Source organism: Schistocerca serialis, chromosome 9, assembly GCF_023864345.2.
Source record: "Schistocerca serialis cubense isolate TAMUIC-IGC-003099 chromosome 9, iqSchSeri2.2, whole genome shotgun sequence".
Classification (NCBI taxonomy): Eukaryota; Metazoa; Arthropoda; class Insecta; order Orthoptera; family Acrididae; genus Schistocerca; species Schistocerca serialis.
The window spans coordinates 475,379,213-475,404,480 of NC_064646.1; the positions used below are offsets into that span (position 1 = coordinate 475,379,213).

Consider the following 25,268-nt stretch of genomic DNA (forward strand, 5'->3'; position numbering starts at 1 on the left):
TGTCATGTTAGGGTTCCTGGTTTCGTACAAACATTATCGTCATTTACGTTCAAGTTGAGAATTGATATCTGATACTGGTGGAAACGTCAATATTTGACGTCTCTTTCTGCCTAGTGATCGAGTCTCGATGAGGCACAAAGCTTTGCTTGGTTAACAAGGCTTTGCGTTCTGGGTTTTCATCCGGATCCAGAACGAAGACGTTGGTCATGTCATTTAAAGTACAAATTTGTGTACAAGTAACTGTTGATGAGTAATGTGAACAATGATATTACTTGTGATTCGCTGTTAATGTTGGGATTTCCGTAGAGTGCTTGCCGCCGTTAATCAAGTTTTCTTTTAACTGCACAGTATTACATAAAGTTGATGCGAAACCACTCCCTGTTGAACGTTGAACGACGTTCAGCATGCGTTGGCTAAACCTTTTAGACAGCAAAGAACTTTTTTCCAATTGCCATACAACTTTATAAATCCATGTACTGTCTCAAATATTTAATTGTGCCTAAGGATTACTGAACGATTTATGTGGCAAAATTAATTGTCTCATAACGTTTGAAATGTCATTTATTGTAGTTAAGTTTAGTTTACAAACGTTAAGGATTGTCTGATCTTTTCTGTACTATCATGGTGCTACTTTACATCTGGATGGACTGTCATAAAGACTGGTGTCCTCTACTAGTCTCTAGCGGTACCCATTGTGTAACTTACAATGACTGTACTGTGGAGGGTTGCGACTATGTGCAACACAGATATGCTATGTTGGTTGCATACATTCAGGTGCAGCCTACACGTTGCAATTCAGGCATGACCCTCTATTTTTGCTGTCGAGTGCACATCACAACTACCGATTACCGTTCCATTTCGATAATTGCTTCATGTTGCGCCATTTATTTTCCTTGGAGGGTATTTAGCCTACCGACTAGAAGCTATTTTAAACACGTTGGATAATCGATAGGTATACTTTCAGTTAGTTTTTCTTCATGATGGGTAGTAATTACATAGCAGAAAAATTTCAATGTTCATCACTATACGCTAATAATGTGTGTTTTACTTGACTGTAACTTTAAAGCAACCACTAACACACTCAGAAGACATGCTCGGATTTCATTGTATTTTCGTACATGTGAACACCATCGTCAGATGTGTGAATAAAGAATCACTGTGAAGGACACGCAGAAGGCACGTACCCATGCGAGACAGTGTTATCAGCACCTGTCAAAGTTTGAAATCGACCTCACTGTGAGTCCCTATTTAGCCAGATGGTCGAATCGTACAATAGGCAGATGTGGGACATCTAAACGTGGCTGAGTCCCTGTGTCGGACTGCACGGGAGGGCAGGAATACTCGTCGTCAAGGTTCTTGCCGTGCACCTCTGCTCACCACAAGGAAAGATCACCGTGCTGTGCGCCAAACACGTCGTAATCCCGTCACATCTTCGCCTGCCGCCCGAGAACATGAAATGAGCTCCCTGCAACATTCTGTGTCAACTAGCACCATTCGTCGGAGATTAGCAGAAGCTGGACTAGGGAATTATCGTGCCCTCACTGACTGCCGTTGATATCACAATTGGCTGTTTTTACAGTCCTGCCGTGACGTAGAAGCACAGACTACAAATGAATATCGTCTCATCGTAGTAGGTAGTGAATGGTGGTTCTCCGCTACCCCTACTGATCATTGCAGACGAGTATCGCAGTGAGCTGGAGGCATATCCCATTTTTCCAAAATTTTAGAGAGGCAAAGGGTGTTACTTATGGCGTCTCGGTGTGGGGAGCCATCGAGTATGACCTCAGTTCATGGGTGATAGTGACTGAGAGAACTTTGACGGCACAACGGTACATTAAAATACCGTGCCTTCTCATGTGCTGCCTCTCATGTGACAGTATCGTGGCACCATTTTTCAACATGACAATACTCATCCATACACGGGACCGTGTCTCCATGAACCGTCTGCGTGATGTTGAGGTACTCCCACGGCCAGAAAGAAGCCATATGTGTTTCTGATAGGATGTGTGTGGGGCGAGCTTAAATGTCAACGTTTTCACGTGGCAGGATATGAGGGGCCAGCTACAGCAGTTTTGGGCCAACTTGGCTTAGGAGAAGATACAAAGGCTTTTTGACACCACACCAACCGAATTAGTGTAGGTATACAGGCCAGAGGGGATACACATCATACTGATACTGGCTATATTTCGTAATCACCGTACAGTTTCCCTTCGGTTCCTCCACCAGTTCTGGGTGTTCTACTTTTTCTTTGTCAGGCAGTGCGTTATCTATACAAGCACCAGTCACTTTAGTGTGTCCACCGCCTATGTCGACGTCAGTGTGCAATAACCATTCACAGACGGCAGTTGGCAGCACTTACAATGTACGGCATATGAAGTTTGTCGGTGAGACGCGGAGAACACTACACTCGTCGTCTTAATGCGGAAACGTAGCAATTTAGCACACGTCCGAAAGAGCATGATCACTGGAGTTCAGTCCGAGTTTGAAACAACTTCCGAAACGAGTAAGTTTGTAAATTGTTCGCGCGCCGCCTTTGTAGTGCATGACAAAACGGCGCTATCGAAACCGGCGTCCCATGCGGCTGCTACGGCCGCAGGTTCGAATCCTGCCTCGGGCATGGATGTGTGTGATGTGCTTAGGTTGGTTAGGTTTAAGTAGTTCTAAGTTTAGAGGACTGATGATCTCAGCTGTTACGTCCCATAGTGCTTAGAGCCATTTTTTTTTAAACCGGCGTCGAGGCAGCTGTGACGCACCACTGGCCAAAAGTGACAGAGATGAACGAAACCTGTGGACATGTGTACAAGCGAATCACCGTAACTACAACCCAACATACTGTTAAAGAACAGTTTTTTAACTTAGAGCAAATGAAAATGCAAGTAACTTATTTACAGACCACTGATGATGCTTTACCTCAATAAACCGAAACGCGTCTGGTGGAAATAAAAAGCATTTTTTGTAGTTGCAACGACAGAACAAAAATACTCTCAAGAACTGATAGCCCAGATGGAGCAAGGGAATACAACCAGTGTCTGCTCAACGGCCGTCAACGAACGCTGCTGTGTACGGGCCTCAGCAACAGATGTCTGTTTCATGGTGCCATGCTGACTGCTATTCATCGGTGACAGTGGATGTAATTTGCGCGTCAATACCTTAACTGGACGTCCACTGAGTGGATACAGGTAGTCTTTTCAGATGAACTGCGTGTCGTGTTCCCCTGGCCAGATAGCTGTTGGCATGTGTGGCGTGAAACGTCTGAAAGCAAAAATGGTTCAAATGGCTCTAAGCACTATGGGATTTAACATCTGAGGTCATCAGTCCCCTAGAACTTTGAACTACTTTAACCTAACTAACCTAAGGACATCACACACATCCACGCCCGAAGCAGGATTCGAACCTGCGACTGTAGCAGTCGCGCGGTTCCGGACTGAAGCGCCTAGCACTGCTCGGCCACCGCGGATGGAGTCTCAAAGCAAACACCCTGAAAAATCTTCAGAAGGGTCCAGGGTGGAGCAGTGGATTTGTGGTCTGCGAAATTGTTTCATGGCATTCATTGGATGATGTCGTCACTGTGCAAGGCACAATGTACCAACACAAACATGCATCTATCCTTGAGGAGTATTTCCAGCCCTAAATGCAGTCTGCTTTTTGCTTGGCACGATGGGATCTTCCAGCAGGAGAATACAACGTGCCACATAGCTCGCAGTCTATGCGCGTGGTTCGAAGAACATCAGGATGACTTTACTGTAGTCCCCTGGCCACCAGACAACGAGTATTTAAACTCAACAGCTTGTGGGACCACCTCGATCTGGGTGTTCGCGCGATGGATCCTCAAACGAGGAACTGTGAGTTAACGAGCATTTCGCTCTCAATTAAGTAGTCAGCCTTCAGGAATTGTGAAACGAACCCTGTCGTCTAGGAACGTGTGCTACAATGGACGCAGATTTACCACGAGGTGGGGAAAGTCACAGCCGTCTATTGTCTATTGAGGCCTGAGTGCTGTAGTGTGCGAGTGAGACATAGGGAAACCCAGTAAAAGGCGTTTGTGGCCAGGAAGACGTAGCAGTGTTAAATATGGTGGATCTAAGATCGGCCATAAAGGGAAACATTTATGAAAAATATTTAATTCTGTGGTAATTCAGGGAATGAAGCCACATCAATTTCAATCTACCATGCATCATACGTTTTATGGTGATCCCAACAAAACTTGAATACCGATCATATATATAATAGTTTAGGATTTACTGTTAAAGTGAAATTAACATGTTTTGTAACAAAGACCTGAATGCTAAAATCCGAGCTCTTTGGTCGATCTTAACGGTTGACATTTTATACAGGATGTTACAAAAAGGTACGGCCAAACTTTCAAGAAACATTCCTCACACACAAATAAAGAAAAGATATTATGTGGACATGTGTCCGGAAACGCTTAATTTCCATGTTAGAGCTCATTTTAGTTTCGTCAGTATGTACTGCACTTGCTTGATTCACCGCCAGTTGGCCCAATTGAAAGAAGGTAATGTTGACTTCGGTGCTTGTGTTGACATGCCAGTGGTTCATCCAACAATGTGTCAATCCTTATTTCAGTGCAAATGCTCTCTTTACGGATGAGGCTTCATTCCAACTTGATCACATCAACATGTGTGGGCTGACGAGAATCCGCACGCAATTGTGCAATCACGTCATCAACACAGATTTTCTGTGAACATTTGGGCAGGCATTGTTGGTGATGTCTTGATCGGCCCCATGTTCTTCCACCTACGCTGAATGGAGCACGTTATCATGATTTCATACGGGATACTCTACCTGTGCTGCTAGAACATGTGTTTTTACAAGTACGACACAACATGTGGTTCATGCACGATGGAGCTCCTGCACATTTCAGTCGAAGTATTCGTACGCTTCTCAACAACAGATTCGGTGACCGATGGATTGGTAAAGTCGGACCAATTCCATGGCCTCCACGCTCTCCTCACCTCAACCCTCTTGACTTTCATTTATGGGGACATGTCTACGCAGCACCGGTACCAAATGTAGAGGCTCTTCGTGCTCGTATTGTGGACGGCTGTGATACAATACGCCATTCTCCAGGGCTGCATCAGCGCGTCAGGGATTCCATGCGACGGAGGGTGGATGCATGTATCCTCGCTAACGGAGGACTTTTTGAACATTTCCTGTAACAAAGTGTTTGAAGTCACGCTGGTACGTTCTGTTGCTGTGTGTTTCCATTCCATGATTAATGTGATTTGAAGAGAAGTAATAAAATGAGCTGTAACATGGAAAGTAAGCGTTTCCGGACACATGTCCACATAACGTATTTTCTTTCTTTGTGTGTGAGGGATGTTTCCTGAAAGTCTGGCAGTACCTTTTTGTAACACCCTGTATATAAGCGCATCATTAAAACGACAAATGTTGTAAATATATCTCTGTAACTTTATTTGTTTAAAACATACAGTAAATTTATCAGTATTTTCAATTAAGCATCTGATCATCATTTCCTCCACACAGAACACATTGAACGATGACAGCATGACGCCTTATTGAATCTTTAGGTAATAGAATATTTGTTGTAAAGTTTAGTGCATAATACTTACTTTTGCTCATTATTTATTCATACGAAAGCGCATTTGTGCATGGCTACTGGACGTGACATTCAAAGTTAAGATGGAAATGGTACTGGTTTCATGTAAAGGAATTTAACGTTTATTATATAATGGATATTATTGTAACTTTACTTAGAAAGTGAAAGTGGTCAAGCTTTGATTATTTAAATATGTTAAAATGTAAAATAATGTAGAATAAGCTGTAGCCAATCAGATGGTCGGCTTCAGGAAAGGTAACTGCCCTAGTCAGTTGAGCGAGGATATTCGGCACGCGGGAAACGCGGCCGTGGACGGGCAGAGGCAGTTCTAGTCGAGACAGCAAAGGAGAGAGTTCGGATGGAGACGCGAAAGCGGACAGTTCGGCGGGAGGCACCAAAGCCAGTTCGGATTGAGACGCGATAGCGGACAGTCGGTCTTTAGGCAGTTAGGAGGTGAAACGACTCAGAAAATTTCGCGTTGTGTGGTATCGCGGTACTTAGTCTCTGAATGGTGAGCAGCTGCGCGCCTGGTGTGACCTCTAACTTTTCGTGTTGTTAACGAGGCGGAGTATTGGACTTGTGTATCGCGATGCGATTGTGAATGATCGAACTGTATCAAATGGATATGCCCTCGAGTGTAATAGCAATTCTAAATACTGTAGCGTCCCCTTAGAAAAATTAATGAATTACTGTGCCGGTAAATGGAAATGTCGTGTGGCTAGGGCCTCCCGTCGGCTAGACCGTTCGCCTGGTGCAGGTCTTTCGATTTGACGCCACTTCGGCGACCTGCGCGTCGATGGGGATGAAATGATGATGATTAGGACAACACAACACCCAGTCCCTGAGCGGAGAAAATTTTCAACCCAGCCAGGAATCGAACCCGGGCCCTTAGGATTGACAGTCTGTCACGCTGACCACTCAGCTACCGGGGCGGACCTGTGCCGGTAAGCCCCTACGTTATTTGATTTTCAAACAGCTGAGCAGAACTGAACGTACTCAGACATTTCGCTCTTTACCTATTCTGATCAATACTAAAGTGACACACAGTATTTTTAGCGCAACGCTATCTGACTTTTAATAATCCGTACAAAAGAATGGCCCTGACTAACATTAACCTATACCTTTCACAAATCACTTCCCTCACAAAAATCTTCGTTACTCAAGCTACTACAATACAGCGAGCGCCAATACTGCCAGATAAATAAAAGATTCAAACTACGGAAGGCACTCACTACTGATAGGGATAGTTAGCAAATGAAAGATTTTGATAGAGAACAAACAATGTATTTACCTGAATAGTGTTCAAAAGTCGTATTATATATATCAGTTCATGACATCCAGTCTTACAAATTTACTGTCTCTGTCTAGATCATCCGCTCTCAAAATTCCGCCATTTCTCTCCCCACATCCACCACTGCTGGCGGCTCACCTCCAACTGCGCAACGCTACGCGCTGTTAACAGCCAACTGTCCAACACTACAAAAGCGACTATTTCAACAATGCAAACCAGACACTGACTGCACACAGCACAGCCAGCGATTTTCATACAGAGCACTACGTGGCGTTACCAATAAAAAAACCTAAACAGCCTACTAAGAATACGACTACTTTAGCTATTAGTTTTCTTTGTGAATAAACATTATTGTAACCAAATCGCAGCTTTGGCTACATCATTTATGGGTCACTAATTTAGTTCTCGATATTATTATTACTGTTACTATATGTTACCTTAACTTAGTTTCATACAAATTCGCAAACTTGCCATCAGCCGCACAATTTAAGGAAAGGGTCACAAGTGTCTAGGTTCGAATGGCTCTGAGCACAATGGGACTTAACATCTTAGGTCATCAGTCCCCTATAACTTAGAACTACTTAAACCTAAGTAAGAACATCACACACAACCATACCCGAGGCAGGATTCGAACCGGCGACCGTAGCGGTCTGGCGGTTGCAGACTGAAGCGCCTAGAACAGCTCGGCCACACCATCCGACTGTCTATTTTAGGGCTGTAATGCGACTCATGCGGTTCAACACCTAGACGAATTTGAGCGAAGACATTTCGACGAAGAGGAACCTCATGTGAGCCCGAACATCTTTGGAATGTTTTAGCTCGCATAACAGAGTGCAGCTCGCCACGGAAATGGAGTCGGCATGGCTCTATATCCCTGTCTGTACGTTCCAGAATCCTTTCTGCACGTTGTAATGGTACTTCAATTACGCAAGCATTACGGCACCTCATCTGAACCTCTATACCAGCAATATTCTACTGTATTTCTGTGAAGTAGTTGACATATTTCTGAGACCACATTCAGATTTGATTTCACTTTTGATACATCGATATGTTTATATTGCAATGATATTATTCTTATGTGTATTCTTTCGTCACTATGATCTTTGACGTACTTGTAACTCTGATTTTTGGGCGCGTAAGCGATTTTGCTAGTTAGTTGTTGAGTTGTTAGAGAGTCGGACCTTGAAAAGGTCAAGTTTGGACGTCATGTTGGAAAGATGCATTTTGTAATTGGCTTATAAAATGTGAGGAAGATGTTTTCAAGTATGTTTTGTATTGTGAAGTGATGTTTAGTGTGTCGCGTGATATTGCAATAAAAGCAATTAAAAGGAAGTGTAAGTAAATTTCGGAGTTCTGATTATTTTTTTACATCACCATTGTCCAGCAAAAGTGTAATTTCCAAGAATGGTTTGTGAAGCGCATCTACATAACTTTTGAATATAGCAGGATAAAACCTAGGCCTCTTTGCATCCGAGCTTGGAATCATAACCACCTACATTTTCAACGATTGAGCCATGATTTTACGAGACCAGCGTGGGAAACACAAAAAGATGAGTGCCTAGTTTTTTGATTATTACATGAAATGACTCTGATAACACCTGCCACATAATATGACTGTTGTTGCCCGAAAATCAGTATTTACCAGCGTGAGCAACACCACAATAGTTATTAAATGCTGACCATTGTTGTGGTAGGGTTGTTAGAACGTCCACATTGCAAAAGCTGGTTATTCAAGCTTTTGACAGACGGACATATTAATGTGACTAGACGGAGTATGTGTGACGCCTGTATCGGATAAATCGTATGTAAATTAGTATCGAGCGCTTCAGTGAAGTCTGGTATCGACTACTAAGGTAATGAAAAATTGCCTGCCCTGCAGTTACATGTCAGCCTGAACTGTGCTGCGTATTCGCAGGCAGCCTCCAGCTGCAGCATACGCTGGCTGGGCCGGCCCTGCCGTGTTTGCGCCTCGGCTGTGCGGGCGTCGCGGCGCTGCGCGGTACCTGTTGCTCGCGCTAGGTGGAGGCGGCGGCGGCGGCGGCGGCGGCGGCGGCGGCGGCGGCCGGCCGGGCCAGCCACGGGCGCCTCAGTCGCGCTCCGACCGCGCTGCCGCCGCCACGTGTAGCGAGCGCTGCGTGCCGCGTCTTCCCGCGAGTGTCGCGTCTGCGTCTGCGTCTACCTGCCGCTGCTCAGCAGCCGACCCGGGGCCCGGGCGCCACCCGCTGCTGACGTCAGCTCGAGGCGGCCGTCTCGTAAGTACACAGGCGCTCAGCACGCGCGTCCAAATCACGCCCTCGTTACTCGCAACCTCGGCAGCTCCTCTGGAGCGGACCAGCGAGAGACTCGTGGCTCGAGTACATGCGCGATTCAATCCCTGTCGTTCTACTAGCGAAAAGCAAAATAATGGATGTTCTGTAACGAAAATTATACGCGTGATAAGTACACGTTTAGTGGAAAAACTGTTCGACCTATGTCATATATTTGACCCCCATCTACTTCTTAAATCTTCGTTGCACCGACAGACTGGTCTGAGTCATACACGAGAAGAATGTTAATCCCAGGTATGTTATAACAACATACTGTGTGTAGCGTGGCTTAATACCGGGCGAACAAAAAGTCAGTATAAATATGAAAACTGAATAAATCACGGAATAATGTAGATAGAGAGGTACAAATTGACACACATGCTTGGAATGACATGGGGTTTTATTAGAACCAAACAAATACAAAAGTTCAAAAAATGTCCGACACTTGGCGCTTCATCTGATCAGAATAGCAATAATTAGCATAACAAAGTAAGACAAAGTAAAGATGATGTTCTTTACAGGAAATGCTGAATATGTCCACCATCATTTCTCAACAATAGCTGTAGTCGAGGAATAATGTTGTGAACAGCACTGTAAAGCATGTCCGGAGTTATGGTGAGACATTGGCGTCGGATGATGTCTTTCAGCAGCCCTAGAGATGTCTGTGGATCACGATACACTTGCGACTTCAGGTAGCCCCAAAGCCAATAATCGCACGGATTGAGGTCTGGGGACCTGGGAGGCCAATCATGACGAAAGTGGCGGCTGAGCACACGATCACCACCAAACGACGCTCATCTGTCGGATGTTTTGTGAACTTTTTTTTTTTTTTTTTTTGTTCTAATGAAACCCCATGTCATTCCAAGCATGTGTGTCAATTTTTACCTCTATCTACATTATTCCGTGGTTTATTAAGTTTTCAAATTTATAGTGACTTTTTGATCACCCGGTATTTACCTCCGTGCCATATACAATGCGCTTTGCGTAATGAAACAATAAAACTGCAATATAAATACAGAAAATGTGTATTAGATACTGAGCAAGTCTCCGAAGCTTATTTTGATGCATTTTATGTACAAATGTTGCACCGTAACTACGAAAAATGAAAGGGGGATTCACTACGTTCTTTAAGATGTGTAATTCTTCTCTTTGTTACTGAACGTAACGCAGAGGACTACACCTATTGCTTTCAGTCAATATCTGAAATGAAAAATGGTATCATTAAATTGTCAAGTCAGACACAGTTCTGTTTGTCTTCTTCTTTCACCGCTCTAGAATAATGAAACATATACCAGGGTTATTCGGAAAGTAAAGAACGACTGGTCGCGAAATGGAAACCACAGTGAAAATCTGATCAAATTTCGCACAGGTATGTTGGGCAGTGTCTTTAGTATGCCCATCGATCGCGTTACGTCGTTCTTTTTAGTTCTGAGCACACAGGGAGCACATAAAGATACCTAGAACAGTAGTGTCTCCCGCCAAGTACGAGGGCCTGTTGAGAAATTTCGCCTAAAGCTACGCAGCCAACATTACATAACTGTAGTGCGTTTTCTTGTTCGAGACAATAATTCTCAGCAGCATTCTGCAGGGGCAATGAAGATGCCCCTGCATCGTTTTCAGTTGGAAATGTTTGATTAACCACAATACAGCCCGTAATCGTCTGCCTCTGAGTTTCATCTCTGCTCACATGAACCGCTGGCAATGATGACAACATTTTGGCACAGACAACGAGCTGTAGACCAGCGCAGAGATTTGGCAGAAAACACTGCCCGCTGCCTTCTATAACGAGGGTATTGGAAAGTTGGTACAATGCTACGACTAACGTCTAAGTCGGATGGCGGCTATGGAGATAAGTAGCTGGAAGTTGTAGCTAACTGTAGCACATAAAACAGTTTTGATTTTCGCTGTGGTTTCCATTTCGTACCCTATCGTTTCTTACTTTCCGAACAGCCGTCGTAGAAATCAGAGGGCACAGTGTTCGCAAAAATGTACCAAGAGGTGCCAACATAGGAAAATTTCAGCTTGTTTTATTACTGAATCGGCGAGTTTCACAGTTTATAATGATTCGATAGCAAAATTTACGCAAAACTTATTGTATGTCAAACGATTGACAAATATACACCAACAGATTTTTATACATTATTTCGATATCATTAGTAAAAGTACTTTTTTAGTAAATACACAGTATACAGGGTGTTACAAAAAGGTACGGCCAAACTTTCAGGAAACATTCCTCACACACAAATAAAGAAAAGATGTTATGTGGGCATGTGTCCGGAAACGCTTAATTTCCATGTTAGAGCTTATTTTAGTTTCGTCAGTATGTACTGTACTTCCTCGATTCACCACCAGTTGGCCCAATTGAAAGAAGGTAATGTCGCCTTCGGTGCTTGTGTTGACATGCGACTCATTGCTCTACATTACTAGCATCAAGCACATCAGTACGTAGCATCAACAGGTTAGTGTTCATCACGAACGTGGTTTTGCAGTCAGTGCAATGTTTACAAATGCGGAGTTGGCAGATGCCCATTTGATGTATGGATTTGCACGGGGCAATAGCCGTGGCGTGGTGGGTTTGTATCGAGACAGATTTCCAGAACGAAGGTGTCCCAACAGGAAGACGTTCGAAGCAATTGATCGGCGTTTTAGGGAGCACGGAACATTCTAGCCTACGACTCGCGACTGGGGAAGACCTAGAACGACGAGGACACATGCTATGGACGAGGCAATTCTTCGTGCAGTTGACGATAACCCTAATGTCAGCGTCAGAGAAGTAACATTGACCACGTCACTGTATGGTGAGTGCTACGGGAGAACCAGTTGTTTCCGTACCATGTACAGCGTGTGCAGACACTATCAGCAGCTGATTGGCCTCCACGGGTACACTTCTGCGAATGGTTCATCCAACAATGTGTCAATCCTCATTTCAGTGCAAATGTTCTCTTTACAGATGAGGCTTCATTCCAACGTGATCAAATTGTAAATTTTCACAATCAGCATGTGTGGGCTGACGAGAATCCGCACGCAATTTGGCAATCACGTCATCAACACAGATTTTCTGTGAACGTTTGGGCAGGCATTGTTGGTGATGTCTTGATTGGGCCCCATGTTCTTCCACCTACGCTGAATGGAGCACGTTATCATGATTTCATACGGGATACTCTACCTTTGCTGCTAGAACATGTGCCTTTACAAGTACGACACAACATGTGGTTCATGCACGATGGAGCTCTTGCACATTTCAGTCGAAGTGTTCGTACGCTTCGCAACAACAGATTCGGTGACCGATGGATTGGTAGAGGCGGACCAATTCCATGGCCTTCACGCTCTCCTGACCTCAACCCTCTTGACTTTCATTTATGAGGGCATATGAAAGCTCTTGTCTACGCAACCCCGGTACCAAATGTAGAGACTCTTCGTGCTCGTATTGTGGACGGCTGTGATACAATACGCCATTCTCCAGGGCTGCATCAGCGCATCAGGGATTCCATGCGACGGAGGGTGGATGCATGTATCCTCGCTAACGGAGGACTTTTTCAACATTTCCTGTAACAAAGTATTTGAAGTCACGCTGGTACGTTCTGTTGCTGTGTGTTTCCATTCCATGATTAATGTGATTTGAAGAGAAGTATTAAAATGAGCTGTAACATGGAAAGTAAGTGTTTCCGGACACATGTCCACATAACGTATTTTCTTTCTTTGTGTGTGAGGAATGTTTCCTGTAAATTTGGCCGTACCTTTTTGTAACACCCTGTATATTGTAATGTTATTGTTACGAATATGAACGCCACCATTTTCATTCAAAGACCTGGAATTATGTCCTTCTTACGAGTTAATCTATATTATTCTACTATAAATTCACAACTAAAATTTTTTCATGTATCGTTGCGATACAGAAAACCTTGTTCGACAGCAACCAAAATAAGCATGAGAATATGCCAAGTTACTATCATTCGAAGTGGTGAAACAGAACTACACTTAAAGAGTGGTGCGATTTAGTAGGATCGTACACAATCGTTGGACAAATATTTTGTAATGGCTCTGAGCACTATGGGACTTAACTGTAGAGATCATCAAGCGCCTAGAACTTAGAACTACTTAAACCTAACTAACCTAAGGACAACACACACATCCATGCCCGAGGCAGGATTCGAACCTGCGACCGTAGTGGTCGCACGGCTCCAGACTTTAGCGCCTAGAACCGCTCTGCCACCCAGGCCGGCAAATATTTTGTAATAAGTGTGAAGTCAATTGGAACGCCCTTGCAGACGTCTATGCTAGCTGGCAAGAAAAATACAGGAATATTACTGGAATTTTCATGTGTTTTGTATTTCCCTAGTTGCTCCAGTTTTATTCTTATTAATCTCTTCTTGGAGATGCGATCCGTCTTTGCACCTAAACACAAAGCTGTTCATTTTTATGCCATACTGTATGCGCCTCGCTTTTTTTATTTCCATTGCATCATTAGTGGTCTGTAATACTAGTATATGTTTGACGTATGCACGTAACTAATGTGGTTCCCAATGAATTACTATATTACAATTTTTTGACCGTTCTCTTATGGTTACGTAAGGAATACCATCTTCATGCGCTAGTTTCGTAAGGTTTTGAGATCTTACTGCCTCGTGGTGTTCTGGAATAGTTAAGAAAACGCATCGTAAGGAAAGCGTTTAGCAGAGATGTGTTTCAAACACATGATGTAGGCAGGGAAAAAGAGGTGCAGTGACAGGTCCACACGTAGCGTGGTAACAAGATCCCGAAAATTCGTAAGTGGAATCAAACAGCAATTTAACTTTAAGCAAGGTGCTCCACAAAAATGTGTTTCCTACGAAATAATAAGGCGAAATCGAAAAACTGCAATTCATTTCTGTATCTAGAAATCTAACGTCGTTCCAAAACGTTTCGCTGCTTTATTAATAAGTAACAGAAAAGTTAAAATGGTGATTTTAGCTGATCACCTAACTTTAGCAGATCGCACGGGTCATACAACCACGTGAAATTGTCAGAAAACTTTGTCTTTGGGATGTTGTTCAACACATGCCCCACTTTGGCTTGAATGTCGGTTACGTTGTCAAAGGGTTGACCCTTCATGTGATTCTCTGCACTTTCTCGTTTTGTGATAGGTTGGTACTGATATCACAAAGTCTCGTCACCTTTGATGAGTTCTCCACAAGAGAACTAGCCACTGTTTCTATTTCAGTAAGAGTCGCAGCAGGCGTCGGGACTGAAGCTGTGCTGGACAAAATTTGCACACACATTCCTCTTCTTCAAAACATTGTGGAAAATATCTTGGGCAATTGATTTAAAGACGTGTCTCTATTGCGATACGTGGCGTAACATCGTTGTCACACTACGACCGAGCGTCCACTGCTTAATGCTTCCTTCACACGTTGGTCAGACACACTTCTGTAACCGTCATCATCATTTTGTCATCATCGACGTGCAAGTGCCGAAATATTGTCAAATAAAAATGGCTTGCATAAGGTGGGCGAATTCCCGAACTGTCCAGAAGAGGACTTCCAGCCAACAAGCTCCCGTCGTAGTCACTGAGCATCGCTTGTGCGCCAGGAATAAAATCAGTCTCGGAACCTTTTGGACAGCGGATGTACACGTTCAACTTCTATACAATAAACATATATTACAGGCCACTGAGGACCCATCGCAAATAAAAGGAAGAGAAACACGTGTATTATAAAAATAAATAGACTTTTATTCAGTTGCGTAGACGGAACACATCTCGAAGATGAAAATATTATTTTGATTAATCTCATAATTGTGCCAAGCTCAATTTTGAAGGATAGTTCTTTCGGTAAACAGGAACTATTATACGAATTTTCGATTAAATCAAATAGGAGCTTTCTCTAATTCCTTTACCAAAATTTATTTTACGCTCTAGCATCTATTTTATCTCTTCCTTTACACAACATCCGGCAGTGTCCTCCTTCGTCCCTGATTGGGCCATTTAGCTTCATATGGAACCGTGATAATTTAAATAAGACCGTTACTGAAAGAGATGCAACAGATTTATATTTTTAACATGCCACACTTCAGAAACAAGGGCACACTAAAAAGTAATTTCACCGAATGTTTTATATAAATTTTTTTAAAGATTTTTAAAAAGTGAAACACTGTGTTAACGTTGTACATCATTATTCTTCATGTCTACATATTTATTTATCGGCCTTTTCACTCTGGCGAGGAACACATTTCTTCAAACAAGAACCTGTTTGTTGAAACAGTCACTTTAGAACATTTGACTGTTGACGGAGCTAAAACCTCGTCCCTGCCTACACTGAGTCTTCATTATGAACGTGAAGTCCTCTAAGGTGTTCTTCAAGTTTTGGAGAAGATGAAAATCGGATGAAGTTAAGTCTGGACATTTAGTATAAATTTGGGCAAACATCACGGTTTTACTAGCAGCTTGCTGCTTGCCCGACTCCTTACTATGCATGTTTGTGCAAGCGTTCAGATGTGTGTATGCTTGAGCCTGTGTACCTAGAGTAGGAAGGCTTGAGCAAGTATTCGTCCATTACTTTTATTTCCTTTTAATTTGCTCCTGTTAAATTAAAACTGCTAGAAAGGATGTAGGACGAGTCGATGAATACAAAATTGCGTGCAGAAAAGGAGAAAACGAACAATACTGTGAAACAGATTGCGTGACGTGTCTACTGCGAGTAGTTATTATGGGAGTAGTATTTTCATTTCTCTAGTCAGTCTTTAATCCAGACCACATTTCCTGTTTTATTATTTTGGTATCACAAACATAAAGGCTGCCTACTCCAGCACATCGTCTTCCGCGCTCGATATGTTCTGATAAACAAACTGATGTTTGTGTAAGCCTGCTTGAGTTCTGTGGAGGCGCAAGCAATTTGTGATGATCTGAAAATTTGGAAATTTGTTGTAAGACCTTATGGGACCAAACTGCTGAGGTCATCGCTCCCTAAGCCTACACACTACTTAATGTAACTTAAAGTAACTTATGCTGTGGGCAACACACACACACACACCCATGCCCGGGGGAGGACTCGAACCTCCGACGAGGAAAGCCTCACGGACCGTGACAAGGCGCCCAGACCGGGCGGCTACCCCGCGCCGCTCAGATGATCTGATTTCACCGGCATTCTACTCATGATGAGATGTTCTGCTGACAAGCTGAAGATCGACATTTCCTTCATTCGCACTGCGTCCACGTATCCTCGACTGTCAAGTCGAAAACAGTATCAAACTGAACGCATGGTGACACACAAGAGGTACGGGGGCTGTTCACAAAGTACTGCAATGCATTTTTTTCAACACATCACATTATTCGCCACGCTTTTCACTACAAAACCCAATTTTTCAACATAATCTTTGTTTACTGCGAAGGCCTAACGCCACCCTACTGGGAGGGCCCGTATGTCCGCCTGCTACCGCTCTATTGGTGGACGTCAGACCAACGTCTTGCTGCATCAGTAATCTCCCCATCATCCACATACTGCTTCCCGCGCAGTGTCCTTCAATCGGCCAAACTAGGGATGGCAGTTATCAGTAAAACAGCCAGTTTTCGGTTGGATAATTGTTCTTTTTTCAACGCCAGTTTAACCTGTGTGTAACAACCGGTGAAAATAACCCGTTTGAGAAATAGGCTACTTTCTGCTTTTATTATTATTATGCTATGTATTAAACGTAGAGGTCGAATAAAGACAGTCATTTTGACTCTTTCAGTTTCAAGACACATAGAATCAAAATATTTAAATTAAATACGCAAATCCACCGTCCGCTGGTTTTCTAGAAATGTGTTACGTGATTGAATACTACAAAAAAAAAAACGCTATTATTCTCCTACTGATTCTGATTTTTTTGAAATTCTGCTCAAAAGTAAGGTTGTAATCTAGAATCATCTTACTAGCTGGGCATTACGTATAGTTAGCGCTAAAAGTGAAAACTGTGGATGCAGAACTGTTTTCCACGTTAATTCGTCCGTTTCAAAAGCTACAAACAGATAAAGGCATATAACGCATACACGGGAAACAGACCAGATACTTTGTATTTTTATTGTAAGCTATGAATTGTTAAGTTTTAAGTTCTCTACGATTATGACGTCGCAAGTTTGTTGTGACTCCTCCCGTTCTCAATATTTTAATGGGGCAGGATACTTGATTAACACTGCACTTCGTAAAAACCTTCCAGACTAGGGATGGTGCCTTCTGTAGTATTACTATCGCTCCATGACAAGGGCGAGAAACTACCGTATACGCCAGTTGGAACAAGTCTCGCTCACTGCACGTACACACGTGCCATCCAGTAGGGCGTGCCACATGGTAACATGTACACTATTGTCTGGGCAATGCTGTACCAATTCTTGTGACACGTGTTTTGCTGCTCGTTTCTGTCGGCGCTATTATTAAAATATCACTGATCGCTTTTCCCATTTTCTGTAACAACACATACTTCCAGCCAGTAAAAATTCTGTGAATAACAATTCCTTATTAAAAGAAAAAAACATTTATTTAAAAACCACAAATTATACGACTGCTGCCATGAGTAAATCATGTTTCGGTTTCTTTTTACCCAGTTACCAGCCAAAAGAAAAATAACGCCTTTTATTACCGAGAATAAACAAATACCGAAAAATACCGGTTATTCTGAACTAAAATACCGGTATCGGTATTAGCTGGTCGGTTTTCCCCAGCCCTAGGCCAAACAGATGGAAACCGCAGGGTAAGAGTTCCGGGCTGTAGGGTGGATGGGGAGGAACAGTGTACTCCAGCTGGTGGACGAGCGTGTCAGCCCTCCAGCACTACCACCACAGACGTCCTGTTCTGCAGCGTGGTGTTACGCTGTGACCCGGCGATCAACTCGAATGAGAGTGTCCGCACGTTGCAACACGGCAACAGTCACAGCTGTGTGCGGGCGGTTGGCACGCGGGCGACCGGTAGGTCTGCGCGACTTTGTTGCGATGATGGCAGACGCCAAAGTCAGCGACACACATCGTGCTTTTGTTGAATACCAACTCTCCGCCTGTGAATACCTGCAATGCCCTGATTTCTCGTCAAAGGAAACTGAATTACAGCTCTCTGTTTCGAAAGCATCTCTGTCACGGACTCCATTTTGAAAGCTAAGTATAGCCATCGGTCAGAACGTTATGAAAGTTTAGGGGCTAAAGCGGGATTATTCCACGATGTCCCACAACGAATTCCACATTTTTTTTTTCAACCCGAAGTGGCCGAGAAAAATGTGTTGCATTACTTATGTAACGCTCCTCGTACATTTGGAAAATTTCTAATCTGAGAATGATACACGCTCTCCGAATTTGTCTATAGGATTTCCTATGACTACACAGGCTGTTCCACAATGAGCTGGAGAGGGTATTAACTAGATACATTTTTGTTTAGGAACCATAGTTCTGAACTGTATCGTTTTGGTGTAAAATAAGGCTGGAGATCGGATCACTTCCAAATCTCCCGCTTTGCGGCTCGCACACAAACAGAGAAGAGGGAGCCTCTTCAGTGCATGCTGTGGTCATGACGTCACACACCATTTTCGTCAGACTGAAGCAACGGCAGCGAGAAACTGTCACGTTCGCAGTTATACTAGGAGTGTTGTCTGTGGTGCTACGTGTCTGAAGAGGACGTTCTCCGTGTAGCAGAACAGAGGCAGGCGACGAATGCTGGACGCTGACCACATCATGGACTCCCATAGAACACGCACGCACGACTCATTCAATGCGCTTTTTGCGTACCATGAAGTGGGAGATTTCAGAGTGATCCGACCTTCAGGATTGTTTTACAATCAGACGGTATGTTTTCGGATGTGGGTTCGTTATGAACTTTACTTACTAAGTCCCTACTACATCCCCTACTAACCTGTGAGAGTGACTGAGAAACTCCCTGTATAAAGTACGAATCCATTGACAGCAACAACAGTTCGAACACTGCAGGAGCTAGTCGGCCTTATAATGACAGGAAAACGGTTAACTTAGTGAAACAACGATTTCTTTTGGAGACTGCCAATAGCAAGAAAAGTGTTGCTGAAATAGAGAAATTTGTTGTCATTGAATACAAATTTAAGTGCTGCGAAGTCTTTTACGAAGATATTTGTAGGAAGTGTAGCCTTGTTCCGAAATAAAACGTGGAAGATGAACAATATTCAGACAAGAAATTAACAGTTAATAGAAAACTTTCAAATATGGTGCTACAGAAAAATTCTGACAAGTACAAGGGCAGTTCATGGAACTAATGAGCAGGTACTGTATCGAAATGGGAAAAAGAAGAATGTGTCAGAAGTTGACTAAAAGAAGGGATTGGTTGATGAGGCACCTTCTATAACATCAAAGGATCGTCAGTTTATTAGTCAATTTATTAGTGAAAGGAAGTGTGAGGGATAACGTTTGTAGAGGGAAATCAAGTCTTGAACAAAGTAATCAGGTTCAAATGGATGTAGCTTGCGGTGGTTATGCAGAGATAAAGAGGCTGTCACAGGTTACACGAGAATGGGGAATTGCATCAGTGTTCTGAATGGAGAAAGGAAAAAAATTGAAGAAAAGAATAATAAGCTGGAAGACTACAAATCTTATTGAAATTACACAATTGTGTATGTGGTGTGGTAACCGTCTAGTAGTATTCTTTAAGGGGAGACGGAACGATGAAAATAACAAAATTAACGGTTTTTGGTTTTTTCATTATAAAATTATTTGCAGTTTTCTGAATAAAGCAAATCAAGTTTCACCCTTCGAAGTGAATTCTAAGTATGTTTTTTATCGCTGCAAAGTTGACGCGCCGTGTAAACGGTTATACGAATTGGTGTGTCACCTCTGACGGCGCCACTCGCTGGCTGCAAGCAGTGTATCTTTGCGGAATTAGACAGTGGTTTGTTTTCCAACGTTGTATGGCTTTATCTCTGTGACAAGTGACTGTTCATATCGGTAAACATAAACGCTATACCGTGTGTGTTGACTTGTGGAGTTTGCTTTGTGTTGTTTAGCTGTTCAATTATGCGTATTTGACGAATTTTACTCGTAACTGTTTTACGTACTTGGTTTATGGATATCAATATGCCCCGTTTCAGCAATCGAGTGTTTAATAAAAGGCCAATGAGTGGAAGAAGAAATCTTTGGTTGTTTCGAAGGGAGATGCTGCTCAGTCTGCTTCACCGACTACTCCAAATGAATGTGCCAGAACTTCTTCCAGTAAGAAACTTTGTGACAGAACAGAAAAATTTGAAAACTATGAAAGTGACAGTAATGATGTGAATGAAATAATTAACATTTCCTTGTTCTCTAATATTTTGAAACATAGTGTATTATGCCAAGTTTGCAAAGAAAGAGGATTGGAATTGAAAATAACTTCACACATTGGTTTGGCATGTAAAATGTTATTGAAGTGTAACAAATGTGCTGCAGAAGATGCGTTTTCTAATTCCTACATGACTCCTCGTAGTAGTAATAGTGGAAAGAAGGTGTATGATATATGTGTTAGGCTAGTATATGGCTTGCGTTGCATTGACAAGGGCAGTGCTGCAGGGGCAATATTATGTGGAATTATGAACTTGCCAAAACCACCAACCAAGTTTGTATTTTACAATGAATTGGTGGGATCTTCTGCTGTAGATGTTGCTCAAGCAATAATGAAGATAGCGGTTGTAGAAGCTGTGACAGGTAATGGGAATTGCAGAGATTTAACTGTTGCTTTAGATGGATCATGGCAACGTAGAGGTCATAAATCTCTAAATGGAGTTGTAGCAGCTACCAGTGGAGACAGTTGCAAAGTAATTGATGTTGCTACTCTCTCAAAACATTGTAGAAGTAAGGGTAATACCAAGGACAAACATAGTGAAAGATGTGAAGCAAATTTTCGCGGCACGATGGGAGCGATGGAAGTAGAGGGAGTGAAAGCAATTTTCCCAGATCACAGGAGTGGTATAACGTACGATACACTAACTATCTAGGAGATGGTAATTCTGGGAAATATAAAGCTGTAGAGGAACTCAAACCTTATGGCAATGATATTCACATTAAAAAACAGGAGTGCATTGGACATGTACAGAAGCGCATGGGGACTACCTTGCGCAAACTAAAGCAGACATTAGTATCTCAGAAGCTTAGTGATGGTAAGACCCTTGGAGGAAGATGGACAGATGAAGCAATTGATAGAATGCAGAGGTATTATGGGTGTGCAAATAGGCAAAATGCAAGAAACATGGAGCGTATATGGAGAGCAGTATGGGAATTATTTTTTTTTCTTACTGCATCAACAAATGAGCACCCACAACATGCACTGTGTCCCACAGATGATGACTCATGGTGTAAGTACCAATTAGGAAAGGAATATGCCCATAAAAACTTAGCCAAATGCTGTAATTGATGCAAATAAGCCCATATTCAGAGATTTATTGGAAAAGTGTTTACATGGGAAAACACAAAATCCAAATGATAGTGTAAATAATTGAATTTGGATTAGGATTCCCAAAAGAGTGATTTACAGATAAAAACATTGCATTTTGGAGTGTATGATGCAGAGGCTACATCCAATGAAGGAAACATCAAAATGTGATGTGCTGAAACGTTTAGGTTTCCAACCAAGGACACAACACCATTTCAACAATACGCCTAACTGATGAAAGAATGGACATTCACTGAACATGTAGTCCAAATTTCAGAGCAATATGTTTAATGGCTTTAGAAAAAAATGTTCCTTCTATTTGCTAAAATTAACATGGAGGAGATGTATCATTCCGGTTCCCCTTAAATGACTTGATTTCGCCATCGACCATACCACCTACTACAATGGCTACTACTGCAATTTCAACCTTAGGTCGAGTATAAAGTCATTTAAAAGATTAATGATACGGTATTACAGGCGTCCTGAATGCCGTAGTTACTTAATACAGGCTACAAACGGAAACACTGTCTTTTCTTTTTAACTTATACTTTTTACACGGTCGTCTACCGAGTTATTTAGTCTTTCCTATATAGTTGGAATTGGCTGGTTGCAGGAATCCTGGACAATAGGATGAAAAATAAGAAAAGAAACAAAAGCTGGAAAGTTTTGGATGTTCTTCTTCATAGCGCACGGTTATTATTTGAGAGCATTAAGAGTTCATTCTTAACTAAGAAGATTATTTTCCCCATGTCATAACTGGAATGTTGTAGAAGGTGTTAATTCGGTACTGACATCTTTCACAGCCCTCACACAGTCCGATCAAAGGGAAGTGAAAGAAATATAGAAAAATCGTATCTGAAAAGAATGGAATATTCTTTATGAAAGCGTATGCACATAGAGTCAGGGGCCATAGAAATTATTCTTTTCTTTGCAGGATATTTCTTGAAACAAGTTAAGGCAATTAATTCATACTATTTTAAAGTAAAACCACCTAAAACTTTCATGAAAATAAATCTGAAATATTGGCCAAGTAGCGAAGTCGCCTAGCGAGTGGGTGAATGCAAAATTTGGTGGGGGAAAGCCTTCAGAAAGTAAAGAAACATGTCGTCTGTTATTCGAACTTAAAACAACCACGTAACGTCTTCATTATATCAAACGTTACTCTCTTCTGAGAAAAATTCAGGCTAAATTGTGTGCAACATTTTGAATTTCTGTGGGCTTTCAGCGTCATAGATGTCTCATAGGGACATTATACGTCTAGTTAGTCAAAACGCAGCTGTATTCAAACGGTTTTTATTATGACGTTATTTCCTGGTGCTATAAGATTATTTTGGCTTCTGCTAACCTTTAGAGTTGTTAGTGTTTATGGGTGCCGATTTGTAACTAATAACAATCTTGTACACGATCTGTCGCAGTACTTACCTCATCTTTAGCGCTGTCGCTGTCTAGTACGTTGTGCTACTGATTATTGCAGGTGTAGAGCAGACGAAATCATAGATACGTAATTTATCAGCAGCGTAATATTTTCTGAGAACTATTTAACAGTTTTCGTACGTTAATTGGTTCAGATGACAACTATGTCAACGTCATAGGCAAAACGTGCAGAAATTTCAAAATGAGATTCAAAAAAGATGCCAGAAAAAGTGACACAAACCCATCCATAGTCTTACAACCACATGCAGACAGCAAACTGCGATGTAAAGAAGATCGAAAATACGATGCAAATTCTGCACATAACACCAGAAGGGCCGTATAACGAAAATTTTTGTAGCAATAGAAATCTACGTAGAAACACACACAAATATCTAGATAAAATTGTTAAAGAATACACCGACTTAAAACATGAAAGTTGTGTTAACAATTTTATTGAAACTATAGAACACGATAGTGAATAAGACAAATCTATAGGCAAAGGTGAGGCCTGGGAACATAAGCAAAGTATTTATTACTATCGCACACAACTCCATAGATGGATAAGCCTGTTATGTGACCATCTAAAATGGTTGACTTTGCCTTCAGTTGCAGCTATCAGATTCAGAAAATTATTAAATAGGTCTTAGTGAATATGGCTCAGCAAACAAAATCCACTCCAGAGACATTATATATTTACAATTTCGTCTGCGCTTCACCTGCAATACAAAGCAGTGGACGGTATTAGACAGCCACAGCGTTAATGTGTTATGGGAGCAAACGCCACGATAGATATACACAAAATTGTTACCAATTACAAATAGATACATTCACTAATAACTCCATATGTATGTAGATAGCTTGATATTGGCCATGGAGCTGAAATAAGCAAATAGTACAAGAAAATCATAATAAAATGAATGTTAATATACCAGCCTTTTAGCTTCTTTCCTATATAAAGTCCATACAACACATGAATTTCGTGTGCTACAAATGCTGCCTGCGCGGTGAGGATCCTACTATTCGATGACAAATGTTGATGGTGTTGAGACAGCAACCAGCCTGCTGTTTCAACACCATCAACATTTATCTTCAAATAACAGCCACGGTCTCCAACCATGTCATCATGTGACAAAATTGCAGTTCTATTCAATATCCTTCGTTCATTTACAACGTGCGACAGCCAATCTCCTTTTAAAATCGTGTTTGCTCAATACTGCGTAAAACTGTGTGGAAGCATTCCTTGTTTCATCGTATTCAATTTTAATGCTTATTACTTCACTATTCTAATACAAAAATAATATACCAGTCTCCTAAATTACAATATTTTAAGCAGCAGTGACTCCCGAAAGAGAAACTTAGGTTCCTAAATGCGTCATCTGTCTTAGTAACAACAGTTCGGTTTCCTTTATGTGTCACAAATTTTGTGCTGCTATAAATAATTATCCCAGCCGTACTTGGAAATACTTCCTACAGAAAGACTTCGTATCAGTGCATCAATGTCCGCTTTGACGAAAAGTACAGACTCGTAATGTAACGGCATTGTTTGCCACTTGCATAATTCCCGCGGCAGAGCGTACATCGATAAGTCAATGCGCGCGCGCACGTGTGTGTGCGTGGATGCGTGGGTGGGGTGCTTTATCGCGTGTCACGATGTACGCGCGCTGGCGTCAGATGGCGGCAGCTGATATGCAGCGTGACACCAATTTAGCTACTGACCCAGCCCAAGCTGGTCGAATCAACCAGAACGTACTCATCCCTCCATCTCCAGTCAACCAGCGGCTGGTGGCGTGTGTGGTATACTGGGCAAAATGACCTGGACACCTTCTCATTCATTACATACACAGTCCGATGGATGTTTCTTCTCTAGTCTAAATTACGGATTATTATTAAGCTCCTCTTCTGAATTTCACTGAAGTATTCAATCTAAAAGGTAAAACAGAACTGCAAATTAATATTATTCCCGCGCCAACATTGAATTCATAACAGGCTTATTTATACATGGCTTAACTAAATTCTCTTTGCAGACGATGAGGACAGGTTCCTTGCACCAAAACAGGAGAAAAGTGTGTAATAAAGATGGGCTCTAAAATGAACGCATTAAGAGCTGTGAGCACTCGTTCATCTTCCATACTGTGAAACATTTCTTCTGCTGCCTCCATATTTTGGGATGAGGTAGTATGGATGAAAACAAAGCAAAAGAACATGGGCTATAAAATAGAGGGTGTATCAAAAAGAAATCATACCTGTTGTGTTGTTTAATACATGTGCGTGAAGAACGTCTCGTTCAAAAGAGCGAACTCTCCATCTAGGTAACAGGAGTG

General features: G+C 42.1%; 1 protein-coding gene across 1 annotated transcript in view; it reads left to right on the top strand.

The window, feature by feature from the left end:
* LOC126419721 (homeobox protein Hox-D9-like) overlaps positions 1–24,759 on the top strand; it is a 161,960-nt gene extending 137,201 nt beyond the window's left edge. The window contains exons 2-3 of the mRNA XM_050086901.1: positions 8,785–9,121; positions 24,619–24,759. Of these exons, the coding sequence (XP_049942858.1) occupies positions 8,785–9,121; positions 24,619–24,759 (478 nt within the window). The remainder of the gene's footprint in view (positions 1–8,784; positions 9,122–24,618) is intronic.
* Positions 24,760–25,268: the final 509 nt, after the last annotated feature.